The 26,102-nt window shown below is 36.2% G+C and overlaps 1 protein-coding gene across 4 annotated transcripts; it reads right to left on the bottom strand.

The window, feature by feature from the left end:
- Window positions 1-1,557: 1,557 nt before the first annotated feature.
- Window positions 1,558-25,067, bottom strand: LOC122821052. Of its 4 annotated transcripts, none has more exons than XM_044098886.1 (5): window positions 25,022-25,067; window positions 5,612-5,884; window positions 5,274-5,525; window positions 4,160-4,312; window positions 1,558-2,708 (listed from the first exon to the last, which is right to left on the bottom strand). In XM_044098886.1, the coding sequence occupies exons 1-5, from the start codon at window positions 25,050-25,052 to the stop codon at window positions 2,659-2,661; spliced, it is 759 nt and encodes a 252-aa protein (XP_043954821.1). In that variant the 5' UTR covers window positions 25,053-25,067; the 3' UTR covers window positions 1,558-2,658. The 4 variants fall into 4 exon arrangements, 3 of the variants coding, with proteins under 3 accessions (XP_043954821.1, XP_043954822.1, XP_043954823.1); XM_044098887.1 differs by having other exon boundaries at window positions 4,175-4,312; XM_044098888.1 differs by lacking the exon at window positions 5,274-5,525.
- Window positions 25,068-26,102: the final 1,035 nt, after the last annotated feature.

Here is a 26,102-nt window from a genome sequence, read left to right as displayed (position 1 = left end):
GGTTCATAAAGTAGGCAGGTTTACTGGTAGAAGATTGATCCTCTGGGTTAATTAGAGACCTTTAACTTGGTGATGGTTGATGGTAAAAACATGAAGAACTCTTAAAACAAGAGCGTTGTTGGATATTTGACCTTTGACTCATGTTCTCATATTTGTGAAATCTAAGTTGTGATGGAACCGTTTCCCTCCAGAGGAAAAATAAATTACAGTATTTTAAGAAAGTGGAACAATTTTTATTCTTTGATATTAAATATTTTTATTTACTTTATGAAAAATAAAAAGTACATAAAATATTGAACAATGAGTAAATGTTAATAAATAGTGCTGTCCTGAATAAATGTATTTAAATTAAAAACCAGAGTTTTGTTTATTTTTCTACTGGAGGTTTTTGTTCTGCAGTAAAATCTGATGCTCTGTAGTTTAATGATGTTTGGGATCTTTCTATAACCAGAAATCTCTGTAGCTTCATGATAAAGGACTGATCTGGTTTTGATGCAAAGATTACATGGGGTCATAGGTCATAAAGGTTTATTACCACTGAGCACACCCAAACAGAAAACAAATTGACCTGTTTTACATATTTAGCTGGAATGTGGTTGAGTTTGAATTTGTTTCTGGGTCAAAGTTTCAACAGGAGCAGCTGACGGAAAAACCAGCCAGTGTTTCAGGTTTTACTGGGTTCATCTCTGCTCACCTGCAGGTTTATACAAGAAGTCAAACCTGCGGCGCACCCTTTGGCACTTTGACAAGTAAAACACTTTAGACAGAACAAACTCCTCACTGATACAACATTTTCAATGGTTTACTAATATTTCAGCAAATACTTAATTTAGAAAATATGTTTGGTTTTAACAAGTTCAAGTTAAACTCAGAACTTGTATTAAACTCTTACAAGTTCTGAGTTTAATAATAATGTTTGTGAATAAACCTCATCCTCTGTAATAATGATTGAAACAGCAACTCAACTTAAAAATAGAGACCATTTTTCAATTTGATTCAAATTTAATCTGCATTTACAGGATCAGACAGACATTAGACGTCTGTCTGCTAAAGGACACGTTAAATTGTTCCTGTACATGTTCAGACCCTCTTCCAGTTTTTATATCCCAGTTATTAAGGGGTTTAGTGTGTACAAAGTGTTAAATTTTATGCTTCGTTTGTTAAATATTATTTAATGTTTGTTCTCTTTAATCTGTTACAACTTTTAACCTCACAATTATCCACTTAGTCAAATCAAAACACTGTTAAATACTTTGAGATTTCTACAGATAAACTAAGTTTACTTAAAACAACAGGAAGAAAAGATTTCACCCTGTCAACATGTAACAGTTTCCCTCATATCCACCGGCTAAAGAGGAAACCAGAAAGTTTCTGATAAAGTTTAGATTATCTGTGATCATGTTTAAATTTGGATCATGAAAAAAACTGTTACAAATGTATCTAACAGTAAAGAATAAATGGATAACTGTGGAAAGAAAAGACTGAAGCAAAGGAAAACAGAAACGCTGACCGACTCAAAGAATAGAAACTAAAACCAAACAAAACCAAAACACAACCTAAGATTCAGAAACCGTAATTTTATTTTATTTATTTTTTTACATTTTAGTTCAGCAAAAAATAAAAACATTTAAAACAAATTACAAAACAATCTATTAATACTGTAAAAATATAAGTGCAAAAGGATGCTGAGCCGGCCTGAGGCAAAAGCAAATTAAGTAGCTGCTTGAGTCTTTAGTCCAAGTAACAATGTTTTCTAACTGCATCTAGAGAAATATAAACACAACATCTGATAACTGACTGGAGACTCTATAAAAGCTGTTATGTTATTTAACAAAGAGAAAAATTTGTCAATGAAGAAAGTGACAAGGGGAAGAGCTACACTTTACTACACTTTACTACAGTTTACATTTAAAAGCTCCTATCAGTTTATTACGTCAGTTCCTTCATAAGAAGCAGAGTATAATGAGATTATTGCTCTTACAAATACTAAATCAACCATAAGCTTATTCTACAGCTGGACTTTATGTATCAAAAGAAAATAAATGATTTCTACACACATGATTTTAACAGATGTAATAATGATTATAGATATTTTGTTCTTGATCAAATCAGTTTGAAATTGTTTGTTTGAAATATTCATTCATTCGCTGCTCTTGAAACTTCATTAAGCTGCAACACGATAATCTGCACAACATAGAAACAGAACAAAACATCTAGACTAATATATCTAGAATATAGAATATTTTATATGTAAAATATAGTTTGAATTTTCTTCTGTAATATTTCCACATATACAGTTGTGGACCTTAAAATATTTGCTTTTACATTTCAGAATAACTTAATGAGTCAGAATGACATGAATAACTATTAAATTCATTTCTGAAGATAAAATGTTTTAAATTCACATTTGAAGATAAACTCTTTTGCTCATGTAAAGATCATTAAAGATGTTAAATGTTCCAAAGTTTCTGCTTTTTAACTAACAAGCTGTTTAAAGATTCCCATTATCTAAACTCTATGAGATCAAAATGAAAATATTATAATAATCTGTTTTGAATGGGAGAATAAATCACATTCCTCTATACTTTTAATATTGTTCATCTTATTTTTCTTTTTGCTTCAACATACAGATGATAAATTGTTTTGTCTTCATTGTCTTCAGTTCACCAAAACATGATCAGCAGTTCTCCTTTTCATATCAGTCTTGGCTGCAAGAAAAAAGGTCAGCAATTATTAACATGTAAGATAAATTTAATAAATTACTTCAATAATTAATAGACGGTAGCACGTTAAATGATTGCTGCTAATTAATTTCCCATGAATTCCACCAGAGGGCGCTAGAGTTTACTAAAATTTATATTTTATTTGTCTTTTGCCTTCTTAAAAACCTCCATTACCACTAAAGTCACCAGATTTATCATGTTTACCACATTGATTATCGTGTTTTATTTCAACTCACAGAACTAAAAACACACATTCAGGATAATTACAGTGAGAAGATCTTCAAACTTTTGACTTTTTAGAGAAGATTAAAACTCCTAATGTCTTTACTGTCACAATGTAACTACAAAGAAATTTCATTTCAGTCCAACTCTGACTGGAGCAAAGGAAATATGAGTTTCAGGGGCGGGGAGTTTATAGGAACGTGTGTGGGTGGGCATGTAGGCATGTAGGCATGTGTGTGTGCGTGTGTGTGTGTGTGTGTGTGCGTTTATTTCTAATACATTGTGGGGACCAACTGCTCCTTGTGGGGACTGAAGCCTGGTCCCCACAAGCAGAAATGCTGTTTTGGGGTCAGGGGTCAGATTTAGGACTAAGTTATGAATTGAGTTTTGGTTAGGGTAAAGGTAAGGTTTAGGCTGTAGAAATGAATGGAAGTCAATGGAAGGTCCCCGCAAAGATAGCTGTGCAAACATGTGTGTGTGTGTGTGCGTGTGTGTGTGTGTGTGTGTGTGTATGTGTGTGTGTGTGTGTGTGTGTGTGTGTGTGTGTGTGTGAAATAGAAAACTATTTCAATGATAAACTGAGCTCACCATACTGTTTGATAACTGGGATTAATAAAAATATTTTTGTAAAGTGTCAGGATGATATTAGCTGTGAATTGAAGCTTTAGAAAATAAACTTAATTGAACTGAAAAGTAATTGAATGTTTAGTAATTGGTAAAGTAACAGCTGTAATTACATAATGTAGTTAAAATATATAAATTAAACATGGTATATAAATTCTATATCGCTCTGATTAAATGAATTTTACCTTGACCAGAATCACATCTTACTTTATTTTGAAAAATCTTGTTCTGTCCTCGCTCTTCCTTTAGCTCCTCTCTACACTGTTGTCATCAATAATAATGTATCCATGTTGCCAAAACCTCCAGCTGCTTTAATTATTGTCAGATTCACTTAGAGGAAAGCAGAAACTAAAGATTTACTGACCAGTGGTAAAAAGAGAACAAGCTGCACACCAATATTTAAATCCCTTTAGAAAGAATCCATTTGTTTTCATTAGATCTATGATTTTCAAAATAACTTTTATTTTAGAACATTTTCAGTAAAACACGGATATTCCAGGATAAAAGGAGCAGAAAAAACAGCTACTGTTAAATTAGGACAGAAAACAGATTCACAAGAATTTTCTGTTTTATATTTTACAGAAACTTACCTCTAGCCCACTTACGGTATGTATATATACACAAGATTAGTATGATGTTGTAGAGGATGAAGAGCGCGATGCCACAAATCACTCTGGTCCAAGGAACACCAGGTTCAGAAGGAGGAAGAGGAAAAGAAGGAGGAGGAGAAACGTCTGCTCTAGCTGTAAGCAAAAAAATAAATAAATAAAATATTTTATTTAATTTGTGACAAACAATAGCTATAAAATTTTCAGTCACAATACAAAATCAGGTTTATCCAGGAAGTTTGTGTTCACCAAGTCTGGTTCTCTAGAGCTACCATCCTGCAACATTTAGATACATTTCTACTCCAACAGACCTGAATGATAGTCGGCTGTGAAGTGGTTTGGTCAGGATTCAGTCATTGATTCAGGTTGGAGCAACAAAGCATCTTGAAGAAGCAGAATGGAAGCTGCTGAGGACGAAGTGTTTGGAGTCTGCAGAGGTTTTCATCTGTAAAAGTCTAAAGAAACCTGCTGGATTTCCTTAGATAGAAAGTTTTTAAACTGTTTTGAATAATTAATTGAACATATCATACTGTTTGATAGCTAGGATCAATTGGAATGATTGAATTGAAATTATTTTTTATAAAGTGACTTGAAACAACATTTAGATGAATATAAATAAATTGAATTGAACTTAGAACCGATATGTTTAATATTTTTATCTGTTTATGTATTTGTAAGATTAAGGCATAAAAACGTCAGTGCCAAAAATGATTTATTGGAAAGTAATAATTTTATTAAAGTCCTTTGTTGGAGTGTTGTTTTGAGTTACTATTTGAAATAAACTTAAAAGAAATGTGTATTTTCCCAAAACTTTCTGAAAATTATTACAGGATAATTAACATTATTTTACTTAATTTTCCAGGACATTCATGTAATTTGAACAAATGTAACTTCCAGTAAATTCCAGCAAATTTCTATTTAAATAAAAGAAAATAGCCAAGAAAAACAGGCTTCTTGTGTGTTGGAGGCAAAGCTTTAGAGATTGAGCTGAATCACACAGTTGAATTTTTGCTTAAAAATTTTAACTAAAATCCATCTTTTCTTAAAGGTAACTGAGTTCTGACAGCCTGAATGAAACAAAGCAGTAAATCATCACCTTTCACTGCCAGCCAGCTCTTTGGTGATTCTACATTAGAAGGATGGATACACTTGTAGAAACCTTCCTCTGCTTTAATGATCATTTTCCCTGGTTTGTTTTTCTCAATGAAGACATCATTTCTGTAGAACGCAGCTTCAAAGTCTGAGGTGGATGTGAGATCTTTTTTGTTTTTCTTGTAGGAACAACCAAGTGTCACAGTTTCTCCCTCAACAACAGGATGTGAAGGGCTGTCAAGGATCACACTTTTAGCTGAAATAAAACCCATTTTATAAGAATTATATTAACTTAAAAATGTTAAAATAACCACAGTTAGAATAAGAATGCATGTTCATTACCTGATACAGTGAGGTTGATTTTGTTGCTTGTTTCTCCTCTCTCAGATTCACACCAGTATTCGCCGATGTCAGCTGCTAAAGCATATTTAACGTTGCAGGCGGATTCTGTGGGGATTCCCCAGCTACGCTCACATTCCTGAGCAACTTTGTTCTTTATCTTCCTCATCACTTTCCAGCCACTGGAGTTTGTCACACAGGTAAGAGTGATACTGTCATACTGGAAGAACTGGGATTGGTCAGGAGTCACAGTCAGTTTGGCTGCAGAGCAAAGAGCTGTAAAGAGCAAAAAGTTTGAATTTAAACACATTTTGATTGATGATGGTTCTTTTAACCGGATTCTCTTGGTTACGTCTTGCCACCATCATTGAGCCACAAGCAGCAAATTGAGTCAGAAACAGATCAGATTCTTTGGAAAGTTTCTTTGCAAAGGAGAAAAGAACCAGAGAAGAGACAGGAGAATGGATTTATCCTGATCTGTGATTCCCACATTCCAAGTTCTGCATGATATGGTGACCAGCTGTTAATGAGGCAATGTAACAGAGTTACAAATGTACTTTTGTTAAATAATTTTTTTCTTATACATTTTATATTGAGAATTTGTGAATTTTATCTCATTCAGTTATTTTTATTTATTTTGTTGTTTTTGCCTGCGGGGGTCGCTCTTCTGCACTCCGTCTCATTTGTGTTTCCTGGGCTTCCGTAGTTGCTTTCAGCCCTCATAGCTCCTCTGACCCCCCTTTCCCTCACAGCGTTGTTCCCGCTGCTGTGGAGAAGGACTTCACTGCAGCCAACAGAAAGGGGCGGGGACGGACCTTTCCGTCAGTCCCATACCTTATTTGGAAATGGGACTATTGCATTCCGGAAATGAAGGGGGCGCTGTTTTCATAATCACTAGTATAAATACCTTAAAGACGCGGGGTTAAGAGGAAAGGAAGAAGAAAGAAAGAATTTTAAGAGGTTCTTCCACTGGAGTTCGGCACACGATCAACAATGCAAAACCCACAAAGTCAAGAAAAGGTAATTTTACCTTCTTAAAATTTTTTCACATAGTAAATCAATACGCTTTTCTAGATTAGGTTGTAAATATAATTAACAGCTCTAAACTAGTGAAATTCGTAATTCATACGGGAAGGCTAATTTTAGCAGGTAGCTAATTATTATCCTGGATGGCACCTTTAGTTAAAAATAGTAAAGTAGATAACATGTTTAGTTGAGAAATGTATTGTATACTCAAACTTTGTTTTTTATTTTTATTATACAGATCCACCTATCCATTTGCAACATTCGGAACGGAGAGGAGATTCTTCCGTATTGCTACGATAAATATTGCTGTCGAGGCTACAGAACCATAAAGCACAAACTACTATGGTTCAACATAACGGTATGTAAAACTACACTTGAAAAATATAAAAAAAATTTTACATACTTACCAGTTTTCTAGTGTTAACAAAGAAGAAGAAACCTAACATAAACATTTATCTGTGTATCGTGTTTTATTTCTTTATGGATTAAAATATGTTCTTCATTCAGTTAAGTTACTTGCATTAGGTTGCATATCAAAAAAAATTACTCAAGAGTATAACATGGAAAAATAGTCCTAATTTTAATTAATTAATTTTTTTATTTTGTCAAAAGTTGCAGAGTAATTGAGTAAATTACTAATTTTAATTAGTTAACACCTGCCCTTGGCTGCTTGAGCAATATTACTTTTACAATTTCAATTAATTTTTTACAGAATATATAGTTGGTATCTGGAAGTCATTGTGACTTTGAAAATTAATTATTAAATCCTACAAAACAGTAACAATAATGTTAAAGAATCTACAGTGATTAATTCAAACATGCCTTTTTTCTACCAATCATTTGTATATTTCCTGATGTGTAAAAACCTTTTTCTCTTATGTTAGTAGTTGTTACGTTGTGTCCATGCTCTGTTTTAAGTGGGAATGAACCACGTCTTGTTTAAACATATCTCCAATGTATGTAGATGTTGTCTCACCTCTGTCTTTCATTCTCATACATGTTTGTAATTTTTATGTTGTGAAATATGCCCTAGATAATTTTTAACTTAAAAACTTTGTGTCATCAGAGAAGTCTGTCTTCAGATGTCATCTGGACCTGGACAGAATCTGTTCTGCAATGATGTTAAGGTGAGATGTTCTGACCATTCCTGCTTAAAATGTTTATAATCAACACTGTGGGTAAGGCTGTTGTCCTTTACCTCAATTTAATTGTTATAATAATGACACATTAATTTTCTTCTCTCTTCTTGAATTTTCTCTTAAACACCACAGGGATTGCCTGAACAAGGACTGTCCAGCAACTGTTTTAATGTTTGTAGTCATGGTAACATCCGCTTCCACCCACCATATTGTTGTATGGTTTGTGTAGATGTAATAATCCCATTTTTCTCAACAGTATGCACTGTACTTTGTGATGGGAGCATCATGTGATTTCAGTGAGGTAAGGAAACAGATGAGAGTTTATACTTTCTGTTGGAGATTTCATTAAATGTGAACCTGTGATGTCCACAGGATGATATGATGACAATATGAAGATGGTCGGTCTCTCTCTCTCTCTTAAGAAACTTCCCTGTGAGGTAAGAATAATGGTGCTCTGTACCACGTCATGTTACACATCTGTCAGTTTTTTAAGAAAACCTTCAATTTGTCCTTTTTAAAAGGTTCAGAGAAGAACAACAAAAGAAGAGAAAGCAGGAAAAAAAGTTGATGAGAGGCAAAATGTGAGGTAAAATTAATCACTTTGTAGTTTTAAATCATGTAATTTGTATTATGTCCATTCACAGTGTACTTTTGTTCTATGCTTATTTTTTTAAGTCCGAAAGAAAATCAAGATAGAAGAATTAAAAGGGTTGAAGCAGTTTTGATGTTATTTGGACTTGCATTCTTCTTTCACTTAGAACATATCTGTATTTTTACAGACTGTGTGCTGATGGCCACACTGATCCCAAAGCAGTCGAGGCACAAATTGAGATAAATTTTTAAATTTACACATAACTAGTAATGTTGATTTGTATATCTTTATGTGCAATTGAGACTAAAACCCTAAATGATTTAAATAAATAATAATTTTAATTCATTATTTGGACATCATTTTTTACACCATTAGAGATGGAAAGGATAAGATACTGAGAGAGATAAAGTATTAATTATTATTTAATGCTCTTCACCATGCAGGTGCAAAGGATACCACCAATCTTACAGGTCAGATTCATCCATCATGTGTCAGAGCCATTCTTCCTGTTTCACAGTCTTGTAATGCACCTGTTTTTGTATTAATTTGTTTTTTATTTCCAGATGCCTCTGCATGGACTTGAAGCTGTTGTCCAGGAGGAGGTTCTGACCCAGGTTCTGACCCAGGTTCTGACCCAGGAGACACAGCTGACCTCACCTTGGCATTGACCTGCAGGTCCTTTCATTGTGTCTGACCCAGTTTTCAGAAAGAAGACTCACTTTGCTTGGCTGGACGGTGAGGACCTTTGACTGTTTTCACCTAAACATGTGAAATTAGATTTTAACTACATGAAATCGATTTTTCATTAACAGATCAACTGGGGTAAATTTTCAGTCATTCCAGGCAGAAAACCGGATTCCTCTTGCTGTTGTAACGTGTTCTTCCTGCCACCGGCGATATAAAGACTGTGGGCTTCACCGGCAGTGGAAGACCAGGAGAGTTCCCTCATTACTGTGATGGGTCTTCTGGACCCTGACCTGAACGTCAACACTGAATGCAAGGAGAATATTAGTTGTTTTCCACAATCTGTCACACATTTCAGTCGTCACACATTGTTGTTAGTTTTTTTTTGTGACATGTCATTTTAAATAGTTTCTGCTAAAGAATATTTACCTTTTGACTTGTGCAGTCATCCTTTTCTATAATGTGTTCTTTCAATATTATTTACATTTTTGAAAGTTTCTTTTGTTGTAGCTCAGTTGATTTACATTATTTAGTTTTCATAGAAATGGTGTCATTTCCACAAAGTTACATTGTGACTGTAATTTGTTGGAGAGACAGTAGAAGCAATAAAGTAGTTGTAAATATATTTTAACAGCGTTGTTTAACAATTGGATAACCTTGTTTAAAAATTTTAAATGCAAGCCAAGTTAATAACTTGCAATATGCAGTGTGTCCTATACATTTTTGAACAATGACTGGAATCAATACAAATTTTCTTTACAAACCTGACATACAGAGAAGTTGTTTATGTTTTAACAGTGAGAATCAACTGTTGGTTTTTTGTAATAAAGCAAGTACATACAGAAACATATTGTTCATTTACAAATCATAATACAAACATAAGATTAAAGTTATCCTGAGCTGGACTTTCTGAAGGGTGGAGGAGACGAGACCGGCGCCGTTAGGCTGGGAGGGAAACACCTGAGCAGGTGATTGGCGGACCAGGTGAGATGAAGACAGTTAGAGTTAGAAATTACACATTGGTCTAATTTATGTATCCAGTGACTTTATCCAGAAAGGTTTTCATATAGAAAAGAGATGATTCTCTCTGGTGGTTACCAGCTCAGTGTCTACTGCCGGGATCAGAAAGCTGAAGATTATTTCTTGTCAAATAAACTTTCTAAAACCTGCTTTCTGTGTGAGTCTTTCCAGGTTAAAGCTACATTTAAAGTTTTAATGAATCGTTTTGGGTTTTGCAACAATTGGATATTTAAGGTCTTTATTTTGTGAATCTATTGCAATTGGTAGAATTAATATGGAATAGTGGGACACCAGTCAGTTTACTGGTTGAGCTGGAGTCCTTATAGGAGACATTATGCTGAACTATGACAACAGCTGAGCCAGGTCACCTGCAGCCAAGAATATTCTAGTTACAGAATGTCACTTGTTAGAAGTTCAGAAGTCCTTTGGTTTGTTTGTAAATTATATTCACAATGTGAATAATAAGAAAAATATTTGGCAAATAAACAACAAAAATGCACTGTGAATGGATGTACTAAGTTGGCCAAAATTGTTGACTAAATGTTTTACTGACCAAACCTCTTTTCCATCTAGTTCTTAATAAATAAGCCAAAGGCTATTATATTTTACATTTTAACTTATTTATTTTAAGAGTACCATTCACAACATCAAAATCTATTATTTGAACTTCAGCACCAGCAAGTATTTACTTATATCTGTTTTCTGAATCTGTGATGGACTGGTGATCTGTCCAGGGTCAGCAGCCCTCATGACCCACTATAAGGATAAGCGTGTGGGTATGATTAATTAATGGATGGATAAATGTGATCTTAATGCACGTTTGTCTCCAAAATATTGATTTGATTAATGTTTTATGACTTTTGTTTGAGACAGATAGGGTGTAAGGATAGATAAATACATTTCCATAATGATTCCTTATTGTTGCTCATTTTAGATCGCTTGTTACTAATATAATTTTAAATAAAGATTTAATAAAGATTTAATAAAGATTTAAAAATAAAAAAGGGACATACCACGTGACAGACATGCCACGTGACATGTCACGTTTTGTAGCCATTTCTTTACTGTTTAATTAGTATTTTTAATGTTGAAAGTGTTCTTGGGTGTTTTGAAAGGCGTTGTCAAATAAAATACGTTATTATTATTATAATTATTATGAAACGGTCGGTACAGGAAATAGTGTCACTAGCGCCCCCGTCAGTTCCGGAATGAAATGGTCCCATTTCCATATAAGGTATGAGACTGACAGTGGTCCGTCCCCGCCCCTTTCTGTTTGCTGCAGCGTTGTTCCCGCTGCTGTGGGTAAGTCGAGCAAAGTTTGCTGCTGCTTGTTTTTATGTTTGGAAGTTCATGTAAAGGTTTCTATCATATGTTGTTTATTATTGTTTGTTAGTGTATTATTTTGCAGTGTTTACCATCATTGTGTATTTTTTTCTTTAAAAAAAAAAAACAGTTTTATTATAATTTCCTTTTCTTTTTATTTTGGCGCGAACAGCCAGTGCTAGTTCAGCACAGCTGAGTTGAACGTTGTTCTTATTTTTACGTTTAGGACTGCAGAGAGAGAAAGAGAGGGAGTTGAAGAAGTTTTGATTTATTTTCCCTTCTTTCCCAGGTATGTGTTTTTATTTTTAAGTTATACTTTTTATCTCTGTTTATTTAACTTTGTCCCACTGTATTGTGTCGCTGTGGCCACCAGGTGGCGTTTTTCTCCTCTTGTTTTAGTTTAAAGATTTTTGTGAGAAGATTTATTTATTAATTTTTTTGTGTGTGTGTGTTAACTGTTGTTAAATTTGCAAAATGTAAATGTTGCCCTCACAGCGTTGTTCCCGCTGCTGTGGGACTACAGAGAGAGAAAGAGAGGGAGTTGAAGAAGTTTTGATTTATTTTCCCTTCTTTCCCAGAAATAAAAAAAGATTTAAATATCCTGACCGAGTGAGTTCTGGAGACTTATTGATGCCATCCGTTACAGCAATAAAGCCTTCAATCGGCTTCACCAGTAGAGACCAAGTATCCTGTGCACAAACAACACTTTGGGTGTTATTGTCTCTCTTCACCAGGCACGTGCAAATGGGGGGGGTGAAGGAGGCTTGAGGCCCTGCCCCTTTTATACTTGATGCCCCTAGTGCCCTTTTGGAGTTTTTTTATTTTTTGATTTTTAATCTGTATGTCAGAAGGCCTGTTTGTGCCCCTCAGCAATAATATTTAGCTAAATATAATAATTAAGTGCAAAAAAAACTAGTCTGACTGCCCTCAGTCTAACAATGACTCTCAGAGCCTCCATGTTGTTCAGACATCGGGTCCATTGTGAGTGGGTGGGGGGCGGATCTGTCTCTTCTAACTATCAAATTATGGGCAAGAATATTTTTATACACTAGTTTGTGAATAAAAACGTAGGTCTGATGTTGACGTTAGAAAAACTGTTTCTATTTATATTTTCATAATCATCCTTCCAATAGAGTGACAAAACCCGCCTCGCCCCTAAACACAGAAATGCTTCAGCTGCAGAGAAAACTTCTGACTTTAACTTAATTATTCTGCTAAAAGCCCGGTTCGGTTCGCTACAGGCAGCTTGAGTCGGATATAAAGATAATAGAAAATCTGTCTCTATATCAGACATCCTGATATTAGACACGGTACTCCAACTGCCACCGCGAGTCGCAACGGAGCTCAAAGCCCCGGTACCACCTGTTACCACCTGCTCTCTGTTCGCTCTGCGAAATAAATAAATAAATGAAATAAATCAAAATGTCTCCAAAGCATCGGGGGACTGACGGGGGATTCCAGGAAGATTCTAGGTAGGTTCCAGAGATGTGCATCGCAGCAGCTGCTCATGCAGGGCCGGTCCAAGGTAATATGGGGCCTTAGACAGAACCCCCCCACCCAAAACCCGTCCTACTAAAAACTAACATCTAACAACAAAACTAACAACTAACATAAAACTGTTATATAGAGTTAACCCCTTTGAGCTGTTTTGGATCTATAAATCAGTCTGCAGTCAGGTTGTTCTAGAGGTTAAATAGATATCAGGGGTTAATTAGTAAAATGGCAGCAAATTAGCTTATTTCATAACTTTATAACCAGAGAGTTTCTCTCCTCTGGTCTGTTTAACAGCTACAATCTCAGACCAACTCAGACTATGGAAGTAAATATGTGCCATCAGAATTTGAATTAAAAATGCCTCTGAAATTTGAATGCTGTATATTAGTGCTTACTTTTTCAGTATTAAAATAAATTCAGAATATATTTTTAACCTAAAAAAAAATTCAGTGTCATTATTTGTGCATGAAAAAAAAATTCAGTGTCATTTTTTTGTACATGGTTGCAATTTTCATTTATTAAAAAAATTCACATTCCTATTTCAAAGTGATCAAATTTTCAATATACATATTTTTCACAGTTTAAATTTTCAGTGTTAAAAAATTCAGCATATAAAAAATTCAACTTTTCAAAATTCAAATGCAATATTTTCAGTGTCCTCCAATTCAACTTGCTCAAATTCGCCGTCTCAAATTCAGCGTCTAAAAATTCGCTGTAAAAATGGCCAAGGTTACTTCAGGTCACAGACATTAGCAATGGATGTTCGAGTCCAACATCCACCTAATCACGTGACACAACCGTCATATTGAAGAAATACCAGCATCACCCAGGCTGGTGTGACCGGTGCACTTCTGCGTTGTGTGTGGTGATCAGACAAACCACAAAACTCCGAATCAGGGTTTGGAGGCGGTCTCCGTTTATTTATCATGTCAATCGGGAGACATTAGCATTAGCACATAGCATGTGCTCTAGTTCGCCAGCCCGATCTATACAAAATAACAGTATTAACATGCATCAGATGTTATAAAGGCGTAATAGCAACTCAACTGAAAATAGCCATCATTAATACAGGCGGAAAAATAAACATTCGAACAATATAAATGAAAGGAATACAACGGATTATAAAACTTGCCTCTCCCCAGTGGAACAAGTAACAAAAGGGAAGAGGAAATTAATAACTGAGTATATATAATGGTCCTGGAGGACCCCGAACAAAAGAAGAAGAAAGAAGGGCGGAGCTGGAGGACCAAACCCCTTATAGCAGACACAGAGGAACACAAGGATAGACAAATATAAGAGGACAAATAAATTAAAGAAAACATTTTGTGGAAATATATAACTAACAATATAAACCCAGTTACACTGGCGACCATGGAGGCGAACGCAAAGCCAACGGTGAGTTTAATGCTTTCATATTTCTATAGTATATTTTATTTTGTGCATGAAGTTTGATACATTATCTTAAAGCCTGATTTAAAACACGGGTTGGGCCGTTGTTAATCTTACACCGTGTAGCGCCGGCATATTACATCTTGCTACCTCCTAGCACTCCCAGCCCCTCCCCGCTGTCCCACGTCCAATTTCCCCAGTTTTATTTCAAAAAGAAATACCACTTGGGTCAAGTCTAGAATCTTTAAAGAGAACTGATGGGTGGCGACATTCTGGGTTGTTTGTATGTTGTCTTAAGTGAGACTGAGACAGGCAGTCTTAGTAAAGTCGTAATTTTTCAGGAGATGCTACCGCTAATATGGCTGCCTTGTGTTCTTCAAAGAGGGGCTGTGAACACTTTCCGACATTAATTATAACCACAACCCCATTCTGATCAGCTACCGTATTGTTCAGGTGACTTCATTACAACATCATCCAAAATACTGCTTCTCTTATCTGACAATTGTTGATATACAATATTAATTTACATTCTTTTTACTTTGCCTAAAACCTCGTTCTGTTACCTAGCAACACTAAACAACCGCCTTTGTTTTTTCAGTTGATTTTAACTCATTTTCAAGAAAATATATGCTTGTAAGTACATCTGTTAACTTATTTTAGATTAAATATCATAATTTAATTTAGATTACTGTGATTTCTCAATGCTTACCTACTGATGTCAAAATACTTTTTTATTTTACTGACAATTTTTTAAATGTTTTTTTTGTTTTTTCTCTTTTCAAGGAACTTTTGCTGAATCATATTTTTGATAGACTCCGTGATCGTTTGGAGCAGGAAGAAGCAGTTTTATATCTGGGAAGAGTGTGCACAATCAAAGGTTTGTACAAATGACAAGTTTCAATATGTGATGCTTTTGAATGTCTATAGTAACATTAGCTTTGTGTGGTCTTCAATATGATGAGATTTGAAGTGCAGTTTTAATCGCTTTATTACTCCATAATTGAAGGACTGAGCGACTGTGGAGAGATCTGTGGACGGCTGTAACATGCATCTATTATGACGTGCTACACTACCTTAAAGAAGAGGGATACCTGGACATTTCAAATGAAGCACTCCTCTTCTGTTGCCATTATGTCTTCCTGCCATGTCTGCAGGATGATCTGGATACTTTCTGCAGTGGCTGGGACAATCACCCACTTCCAACTGAAGCAACATGACTCCTAACCTGCTCTGGGTTCTTGGTCGTACACATCATCCAATTCCTGAACCCCACGGTGCCTTGACAGAGGTTATAAAGATTATAACGGAGGCTCAGATGTATTTGCTGAACATTTTATGTTCAGATTTTTATTGAATAACAATAGCTGAATAACGGCAAACGGCTGTTTGTAACCAAGCAACCAAAATCACCAGAAGGCAATCATGTTTAACAAGATAACTATCACATTTTAATAAGATACATATGACGTTATAACGTGATAGCGCTCAATTTTTTTTCCTGTGACAGCAATACGCTTCCGTGCCAGTTTAAAAATTCACCATTTATGAAATGTAAAGCAAAATGCTGATCATGTTACCACAGAGGTGAATTTTAGTGCTTTTATGGTAGACATGTTAGAGAACAAAAATGTTCTAAATTTGTAATTTGTTTGGTTTTTTTCTTTACTCAAAAGGAACCCATTAGGTACATTTGTACATTGTTGTATTGCTTTACATTACTTGAATTATAAGAATCAGAAAAAGTTTTGTCTTATGTTGTTTATTTTCTAATACCTAAAGCATATATGAACTCATCTAAGTACATTCAATAAAATTTTGCATAAAAAAACAATTTCAGTTTCATATTTAAAACTGCCTGTACAAACAGTACTGACTCAGAGAAATGAAATATCTACTCTGAACATTGTGTTATTCTAGTTCCTCTAGTTTTGAATTTGACAAAACTAGAGAAATTAGAGTAACAGCAATGTTGTCGCTCTAATGAGTAATACATATGATCACATTTAAACATATGTATCGAACTTGTGATCTGACAAAATCAGAAAATTTAATGGATTCTACATTTCAACAAAACTGTTTTGTTTTAACAAACTGATTCACAAACAAAGAACTGCTACAGCTTAAATGTAGATTGTTTTTTATTTATTTTTATTTTTTAACAGGTCAATCACTCAAAGCAAGCCGAAGCCAGACTGCGTAGAGGAAATGCATGCTACAAAATCCTCACTGAAAGAGTTGTAATTCCAGTAGTGACAAGGAATTCTTAGTGTTTTGTAGCATATGGTGTAGTTTCCACGAACAATCTCCACAGACAGACTTGCTGGCAGATTTTCCCATCCAGTCCAGAATTTCATCATGTCTCCTCTTCCTCCACTCCGTGGTCTTTCAGTTAGTAAATTAAGTAAGTGGCTTGCAGATTCAACAATAGCATCCTGACTACCCTGTAGTCACAAAATATATAAAAGACAAAGTAGCAGTTGAAAAAGGATTAGTTAAAAAGAAATTTACACTTTATGAGAATGATCACTTTTACTCAGGAAAGCTCTGTGCTGTAGGGTTCCCACCTTTCAGAAATTACAATAAGGATCTAGCAGATGGAAAGTGTCATTCTATTTCACTAGAGAAACTAAAACTGCAGTACCATAAGTTTTAAAGAATAAAGAGACAGTATAATTTCTTCAGTTTCCCTCTTAATTTTTTTTTTTAATTGCTAGCATTCATCCTCACTGACACTGTTCAGCCTGGCATGTGTGTCCTCCCTCTCCTGTATCTTTGCTAGGACATGGTAGAGTATCGGTTGAGAACGTTTTAAAAAGACGCAGGTTGAGAGCGGCTCACCACGACTGCTAACCCTCTTTTGCGCCCTAGTGTTTCTAGGCAACCGTGACATCATCAATGGTCCAAAGCGTTCTGGGGTCCTTACTAGCTCCCGCCACATTAGCTGAGCTTAACATGTCTTGTGTTTTATTTTTGTAATTATTGTTACACTAAATGTTTATATGCATGTGATAGGCGTAACTGTCGGACATACAGAAATACCGAACAAATCGCGTCTCGTTACGGGGCGATTCCGTATTTTACGAAAGGGATGGCAATCCTACTGTGCTCTTCTCTCATTAAAATTATAGAAACTATATAAAACACAAATAAATCTACAATTTGTAAGATTAACAACGGCCCAACCCGTGTTTTAAATCAGGCTTTAAGATAATGTATCAAACTTCATGCACAAAATAAAATATACTATAGAAATATGAAAGCATTAAACTCACCGTTGGGTTTGCGTTCGCCTCCATGGTCGCCAGCCTGGGTGATGCTGGTATTTCTTCAATATGACGGTTGTGTCACGTGATTAGGTGGATGTTGGAATCGGACATCCATTGCTAATGTCTGTGACCTGAAGTAACCTTGGCCATTTTTACATCGAATTTTTAGACGCTGAATTTGAGACAGCGAATTTTTAGACGCTGAATTTCAGACAGCGAATTTTTAGACGCTGAATTTCAGACGGCGAATTTGAGCAAGTTGAACTGGAGGACACTGAAAATATTGCATTTGAATTTTGAAAAGTTGAATTTTTTATATGCTGAATTTTTTAACACTGAAAATTTAAACGGTGAAAAATATGTATATTGAAAATTTGATGACTTTGAAATAGGAATGTGAATTTTTTTAATAAATGAAAATTGCAACCATGTACAAAAAATGACACTGAATTTTTTTTTCATGTACAAATAATGACACTGAATTTTTTTTAGGTTAAAAATATATTCTGAATTTATTTTAATACTGAAAAAGTAAGCACTAATATACAGCATTCAAATTTCAGAGGCATTTTTAATTCAAATTCTGATGGCACATATTTACTTAAAATATATGCTACCCTGGACTGACAGCAGCAGAAACAGAAACTTTATACCTGTTGGGGAAAATATAGATTATATTTGCTTTGCATTTTCCTGCATGATGGCTATGATATAGTAGGATCCAATAATATGGACTGTTGCTATGTTGTTGTACGGTGTTTTTGTTCAATTTGCCCCTTTTTTAAATTTGAGCCCCTGACCCTCCAAAGGTCTCTGCACGGCCCTGCTCATCACTCCCAGATGGACCGTCTGGTTGCAGAGAAACAAGCTCAGGACTCCCATTAGTCTTTATTGCGAGTTAAAATTTTTACGAAAGTAAAAGGTTCGTTTTTATGGCGCATGTGTATCTTATTTTGAAGGGATGTGTAAACGTTACCATAGCGACCAGAGTCAGAGAGCGTTAGGGCAGTGGAGGAGATGAGAGGAGTAGGGCTTGTGAGTCTTAGGTCTGGTTCACACGATTTAAGGATTGTTGGCCGATTTTCCAAACCTCAGTGACCACAGAGCTGATAAAAGTCCAACAGGTTCGGTCAGTTCGTGTGTCCAGCCACACGGCGGGAGCAACACACCACAGAACTGAATCCACTCACCAACATCCCGATTCCAGAAGAAAATCCAGTAAAACCCCCTCAACACATCATATATGAATTTAGAATAATCAAACACAGATGACGATGCAGAAGCAGCAGTGATAGTTTGTGGCTCATTTTAAGTGATAAAAGAGGAAACAAAACGAAAAGGCGTTTGATAAAAGACGGTGGCAGGAGCCGCTCTATTTGCTGCACTATGATTTGGAGGAGTTATGTTTATTCGTAGTTAACATTATTTACTGAATAAACATAATGTTGAGGAAAAATGATTATTTTTAGTGCTTAATACAGCTAATCTTACCCCGGGTTTAAAGGTTATAATGAACAGTTTGATTTTGAACAAATTTCTTAATTTTGGGGTAAGGGATTTGAAACTAAAACTACTCTATCGGTAAGTATTTAGAAGCAGGAAATTAATGCAGATCAAAGGAGATCTTTTAGGAGGTTCCTGCTGTGTTATCAGAAGCCCAGGAAGCCACAAAATTAGCATCTACTGCAGGGCAGAAGCCATGGTTTAAACTAAATACAACATAGAATGTTGAGATCATTAAAATTTAATTTCTAAGACATTTTTCTAAGTATTAATAGCAAGTTTTTAACCAAAGTGTATTATCTAAGTTTAGAATGGTGAATGCTGAATGTATTTGAAAATTGTACTGTCTATGATAATATCTGAATCAAATGGAAATTGAATGAAAATGTGTTGTTTAGTATTAGAAAATTGTTCAGGATTTATGTGATAAGGCAAAGATTCAAATCTTTGGAGATGCTGAGTCCAGATGAGCAAAAACTAGGTTTGTGAAGGTAATCTTTCCTTGAACCAAATTACTGGATTTAGCTTTGTTAAGGAGAAGATAACGGGAGACACTCTGAATTTCACAGGTATCTGTGAAGTCTTGTTTTATGCTTTTATTTGCCCAAATGGCCCTAGAACCCAGAAGACCAGGATGCAGCTGCTTGCTCCATTGTTCTACCAGAGAGCAAATGGCCTTTGATCTCTGGCGTAAAAAAGAGGAAGTTCTAAGTTTCTTTGAGTGTCCAGAGGAGAGCCTGGTTGGTCAAACCAGGGGTACGCCTTAATTGAATACATTAACAAGGAGAGGAACGCCTTCACTATAAGAGATCGAACATGATAATAATTTAGATTGCTGTCATATTCTGCCTTTTTGGCATCGGCTTTCTCCAAAGACATATCTTTGCCTTTTCTTTCTCTGTTTTTGTTCTTTTTCTTTTAATTCTCTGACTCAGGTAAAGAATGTATATCTCTGTAACTCTGCAGTTTCCTTGTTAATTCATACGGTGTTTTCCTATTGGATTAAACTCTGTAACACTGTGACGTCAGCGCGCCTCGCTGTTTCCTTCCAGCCGTGAAGTCATCCGCTCAGGACCTGGCAAATAGGAAGAAAAAGAGAGCCAAGCTTTTTTCCAAAATTAAGCTAACTTAGTAATTCTTCCTTTAACAATAACTAAAACTTAGGGATTTTAATTGCTGGTAGAAAGTTCAGATCACTGTGGTAAGTCCGGTCAGAACTCCAAAAAACGCAGAGTCGCACTCCAGGAAGTTCAACTTGTACTTGCTGTTTATTCTTAACTTGAAAACGTGTGCATGGTTTTTCTAGAAAAGCAGACAACAATACAACATCAGTGTCCGAATAATTCCCAACAAATGACTGAACTAGTCTTACTCTTGCTAAACAACTGCAATATTAATAATTACAAACATCCCGTGTCTAGATAAATACACTGCACGAGAAAGAAAACCACGTTTTGTAGCTCTTAAGCGCAGACGTGTACGAAGCATGCTATCAATTAAGGGTAAACTGACATATTCTCTTGAATAAACAATATCACCAACTAGTGATGGGCTATCTGAAGCCAGGCTTCGAGGCTTGCGTGACTTGCAACAAACGATGCCTCGCATTGCATGGGTCACGTGACTGCTTCATTTTGCGTGTCGGTTTTCAAAATAAAAGCGTGATGAGCCGCTACTTGATCGCATGAGTGGAGTATTTGTCTTCATAAGTGGCCGAAATAAAAGGAACCTTTTATAGTTCATGTGTATTAATGATTTTGATGATGACGCTCATCAAAATGTAATGTTTGTTACCAGTTTTCTCAATGGTTGATTGTGGCATATTTTATGACTTTATATTTATGTGTTTTTATTAAGTAAAACATTTTGACATTGCATTGTTGCTGAAATGTGCTACACAAATAAACTTGATTGAAATGGAGCCAGCAAGAAGAAAAAAAATCTGACATCAGGGAATAGTTGAGATGATTCACTCACAAGATTCTTAAATAGCAATAATTAAACCCTTCACCTCTAAAATTTTCACCTTCTTGAAATTTCCACTATTTCTTTGTCCTGCAAAAATATATCAGTCTTGCACAGCAGAAACAGACTTAAAGCTGTTGGAAAAGTAAAATTCTGGCTTATGAGTAAAAATATAAGGGATCAGATCAGAGAGCCAATAGAAAGTTTTTCAGGAGGCAAATCAAAACTCAAAGAAAACTGTCTGCCCCAACAAGCACTGGACTCCGAGTACACCAAAACAAATGTCTACTGTTAAATGTCATTGACAGAAGAAAACAGCCATTAGGATTGGCAACAAATAATTTTAATAACTAAAACAGATTAGTTAAATAGGATTTAATTGACTCTCCTGTTACTAAACGTGAGTTTGACAAAAACTTTGTGACAATATTGCATTTACTAATTCTTTTTAAATATGTCTGAGTAACAAGGCCACAGCTCCACCAGCAGATGTCACTAGTGAGAAATGAATGAAGCATCGAGTGATGAACTTTTGGGTAAAGCAATGGGCCGGAAGCTTCATTGCTTCATGAGGCTTCATTTGCCCATAACTATCACCAACCCTCCCGACATTACTTACTCACATTTCACGCACACACATCGAGAGAAGGTGACACCGACCTGCAAACATCAAGGTGAAATGCACAAACTGCGAACGGTAAAAACTCTGCAGCTCCCTTTTTTCTTTATCTCCCCTTCTTCGTCTGCATGCTGCTCACCGGTGCTCTAAGCTCTCCCCCTTAAAGGGCTCAACATAGCAGACTGCCAGTCAGCCTTTTTCACAATAACCACATATAATAAAAATATATAAAAATGACCTTTACATATAGTAATAAACATTTCCACATATCTCTGATGTGCACTGGACTCTCAGTTGCCATGACAACTGTTCGGGATTCCCCCTCCATTCTTACGTCACCGGGCTTTCTGATTGGCTACCTGTTACATTCAACAGGCCTCGTTCAGTCAGGAAAAACCTCACAGGCTGCAATAATCGGGCCAAGACAATGTTGAGTATAATCAATGCAAGACGTTGTAAGCAGTGATGTCAGTAACACGTTAATTTGTAACGCGTTACTGACGTCGGACCACTTTTTTCAGTAACGAGTAATCTAACGCGTTGCTATTTCAAATCCAGTAGTCAGACTACAGTTACTTATCAAAATCATTTTTGCGTTACAATCTTGTTTTGTAATTTAATCGTATTTCTTCTACTCGTCTTGTCGAGTGACCGACGTCTCTAATGTAAACAATGGAGGGAGATGCGCATTTTGTTGGTGGAAAAACTGGAACTATTTTGAGTTTCTGTCGCCAAGTCCGATTATTATAAACGGCTTTGGGCTTCATTTTTTAAAGTCACTTGTAGATTTAATGAGTTGCTGGTTGCGCCTTTTTTGGCTCGTTTTTGAACGTGAAGTTGCTCATTTGGGCTTGGAAATAATCAGAGACTCATAATAAATCCCAGAATTTGTCCGTCATTAAGGTAGTTTTACTCTCTCCCTGTCCATAATTTCCCAGATGATCCGTCCCGCTGTCTTTGTTAATGTCAAGTTAATATATTACCTCTGAATGACGTCGAGTTTCGCGTTGCGCTCCAGAAAACTGCAAACATCGAGACTAATATGAACAGCGCAATAAACGTGAAAACAGCCACGAAAAAACGTGTCTGTAGTTGGCGTGACCAGCCAAGGGGTTGATCTTTTTAAACGAGACGCACCAGAGCACGGAGTAGTCTACAATGATTTATTAACCAATTTCATTAAAACATTTTTCCTTTTAAAACATGGCCTCAGGCCCACTACTCAGCCCCTAGAAGGAAAAGGCATCAAAATAAGGACAATGTAAATTATTCCCAAAAAATGAACGAACAAACAAAACATGCAATGCAAAAGAAAACAAATTAGTAAATCAAAACAAAGGAAAGCAAACAAATTAGTAATTTAAAATAATAAGCAAACAAACGACAAAGAAAAGAACACAACCACTGCAAACGATGGGACAAATTGTCGTTGTCCGACTTCTAATGTCCTTTCACGGGGCCAGAGGAGTCGTGCTCCGCTCGTTCGGCCAGCCCAAGAGTCAGCAGGCTCCGTCGAGAGCGGCCCAAACAAAACCGGCAAGACCAGACAAAACAAGACAGCAGGACAGCAAGCGCTGCAACTCCGAAATAATCCCAGATATGGTGACACAGCCGACCAGGGAGGGAGCGGATCAGCAGGCGAGGGCCGGATGGAAGCCGCTCGCCGCACCAACCTCCAACTGCAGCCGCCAACGCCAGCTGCGCAACGCACGGCAGGTATTGCATCAGAACCCGACAACAATCCCAGCCCAGATGGCAAAAATGGCATTTACTATTTTGGATGAGTGGATCGAGCACACCAGCCACTTGGGCAGCCAACATACAGTAAGGAAACAAGGCACACGCACCTCGCAGGGGACTACTCAGCTTTAAAGCTATCTGCCCCGCCCACCAATCAGTCGCTACACCTGGTGTGTGTAGTTAGGAGGGTGGAACACCATCCCACCACACTGGCAATAATTATAATGGCAACTTAACGCCATTATAATTATTAATATTAAGATAAGTGTCACAAATCTGTGCAGCCATCTGAGTTATGGAGCAGGAGGAGCTCTGGGCGCTGTGACACCAAACGCAGGGCCGTAACGCAGAACCTGGAGGCTGGGGGGAGGGTGGGGGGGGGGGGGGGGGGGCTTTAAAATCCTTCTTAGAGTTTTCCATACAACAGTGGACCACACAAATTACTCACGTTTTTATTTTTTTGTACAATCTCCTCTTCAGTTCAACCTTATCAGTGGAGACACATTGTTGATGTTACCATTATAAAATAGCTGACAATTAAATATTGGCAAAGATCATTGTGATTTTCACAGGAGGCGAAGCGTTGTTAGCAGCTGCTGAAAGTAACTATAAAGTTACTTTTAGTGTAACTTAGTTACTTTCCAAATCAAGTAGTCAGTAATATAACTAAGTTACTTTTTCAAGGAGTAATCAGTAGTCTGATTAAAGTTACTTTATCAAAGTAACTATGCCAACACTGGTTGTAAGATTGTCATAAAGGAAAAATCAGGGCAAAAAGGGAAAAAAAGGCTTTTATAATGGCAAACTATAACCACAGCTGCCCTAATTATTCAAATTACTTTGTAAAGCCTTATTTTGTAAAGCCTAAGGTTTTTTATGTTTGTTTGTTTTTTTTATTGAAGCTTCTTCTTTGAGATTCTGTCAACTCAAACTGGACTACAACTATTATATTTAAAAATTTCTAAAACTTTTTTTGTCTTGACTGAAACTAAAATGGCTGCCAAAAACAAGACTAAATAAAGAAAACTGTAGATATATAGATATATTGTCAGTTCTGTTGACCCAGTTTGCAGCTTTGGTTAATAACCACAGTTTGTCCTGAAACAAGTTCTGTTTCACTGAACCAAATAGCTTAGTCACAAGTCAGGGCAATTAAACAGTTAAAAAAACAACAGTTATTTGCAAATAAAAGTGCAAAACTGTTTGTTTTCTTTATCATAACTTAAAACCAGCATGTTAAAATTTATCCCATATATTAAAGGGGTTCATGATAAGTTGTAACAATAGACTTTATTTGAGAAATGCTTATTTTAGATGGAAAAACAATTCCATAATAATACCTTAGGTTAAATAGCGTTTTAAAAATAATCTTGGATTTCTTTAATCCAACTCAAGTGGTTCAGCCAGTCTTAAAATATTTTAAATTCAAGTTAGGAGGATGAGGATGTCGATGAAACAGCCCATGATGACGTCCTAAACTGTGTGTATAATTAAATATGTCATTTTATATATGAAACGGTTACAAACTACATCTAAGAGCAAAGTGATTACAAACTGGATTATTCTATAAACAGATAAACATGTTATTAAGGAATGCTAACAGACAGTTGGAGGCTAAATGTAATAAATAAATATTAAAGTGATTTTACTTACAGAGCATGAGGCAGAGTGAAGAGAACGCCATCGTGTTATGATCTTCTCTTCCGCTAAATCAGAAAGTATTTTCTGCCTCACCTCTTCAGGAAGTCAGTGGGTACATAGAATATAACAGTAAAAATTATTATTTCAATCATTATCTAAGAAAACTCTTGTTCTTTTTCTGAATGTGTCCATGTCAGATATGCTGTGTTTTCCTTTACAACCCAAATGTTTAAAAACTTAGTAAAAGTTCACTCTATTCTGTTCTTTATGAGCTGTATGAAAAACCACATAAAACACTGAACTTCAACTTCTTAGGAAACAGGAAATGAGCTGAGCTGCAAAGTTAGATACCTACTTTGTCTGTGGCTGAAACCGCTGAGACACGAGATACATTGTGACTGTTCACATCCTGTGAAGTCAGTAAATTTAGTTTGGCATATTTTATTGCTAGTTTACATAAAGGTTTGATGGAACTGTTAAACTTATAATATCTCTGTCATGTATGGGTCTATTTTCTTTGCCCACATGCAGAACACCACAGGAGAACAGAAAATCAGTGAAAGACTGTTTATTGAAATACAAAGATAAATCTGAATGAATGTGAGTGTGGTCCCAGGGAAGGATTCTTGAAGGATTCTTGCACACTACGGGACACCGAGGAGAGACGCTGAGTGTTAAGTATTTGGAAAGGGGAGTTGTGAGAATGAATTAGAGCAATCTTACTTGTGGAGATGATGATCTCAGTCTGGGGGCGTTCAACTGCGGTTCAGGACTGCGGTTTAATTGAAAATCCTAAAGTGGTCCAGTTTCCAGAAGGTGGCTCGGCTGAGCAGAGTGGAGGCTACATGTTGGACAACGAGGACAGGATAGCTCTGGTGTGAAGGGACACAGAGGAGTGGTGCACTGCCAGCCAGAGAAAACAGGACACGCTGATAATTAAACAGGAGAGGTGGAACTCGGGCAACCAATGGGTAAGTTCCACGGCGTCACGAGGGAAGCAAAAGCCAGGACTAGATCTTCTCAAGGGGAATCCATGGCTTCACAGGGACACACCTGAAGAAGTACAACAAGGAATTACTGAAAAAATTTCTCT

This window comes from Gambusia affinis, linkage group LG18 (genome assembly GCF_019740435.1).
Source record: "Gambusia affinis linkage group LG18, SWU_Gaff_1.0, whole genome shotgun sequence".
NCBI lineage: Eukaryota > Metazoa > Chordata > Actinopteri > Cyprinodontiformes > Poeciliidae > Gambusia > Gambusia affinis.
The sequence above is the reverse complement of the archived record's forward strand: the minus strand, read 5'-3'. Positions and strand labels throughout refer to the sequence as shown.

Bases quoted from the DNA above. Each gene is read 5' to 3' on its own strand.
- LOC122821052 (XM_044098886.1), bottom strand. From the start codon at position 25,052: ATGGCGTTCTCTTCACTCTGCCTCATGCTCT. The intron at 5,526-5,611 runs GTAATGAACATG...GTTTTATTTCAG, and splicing joins AATCAACCTCACTGTATCAG to CTAAAAGTGTGATCCTTGAC. The intron at 2,709-4,159 runs GTAAGTTTCTGT...TTTTTCTTGCAG, and splicing joins ATACCGTAAGTGGGCTAGAG to CCAAGACTGATATGAAAAGG.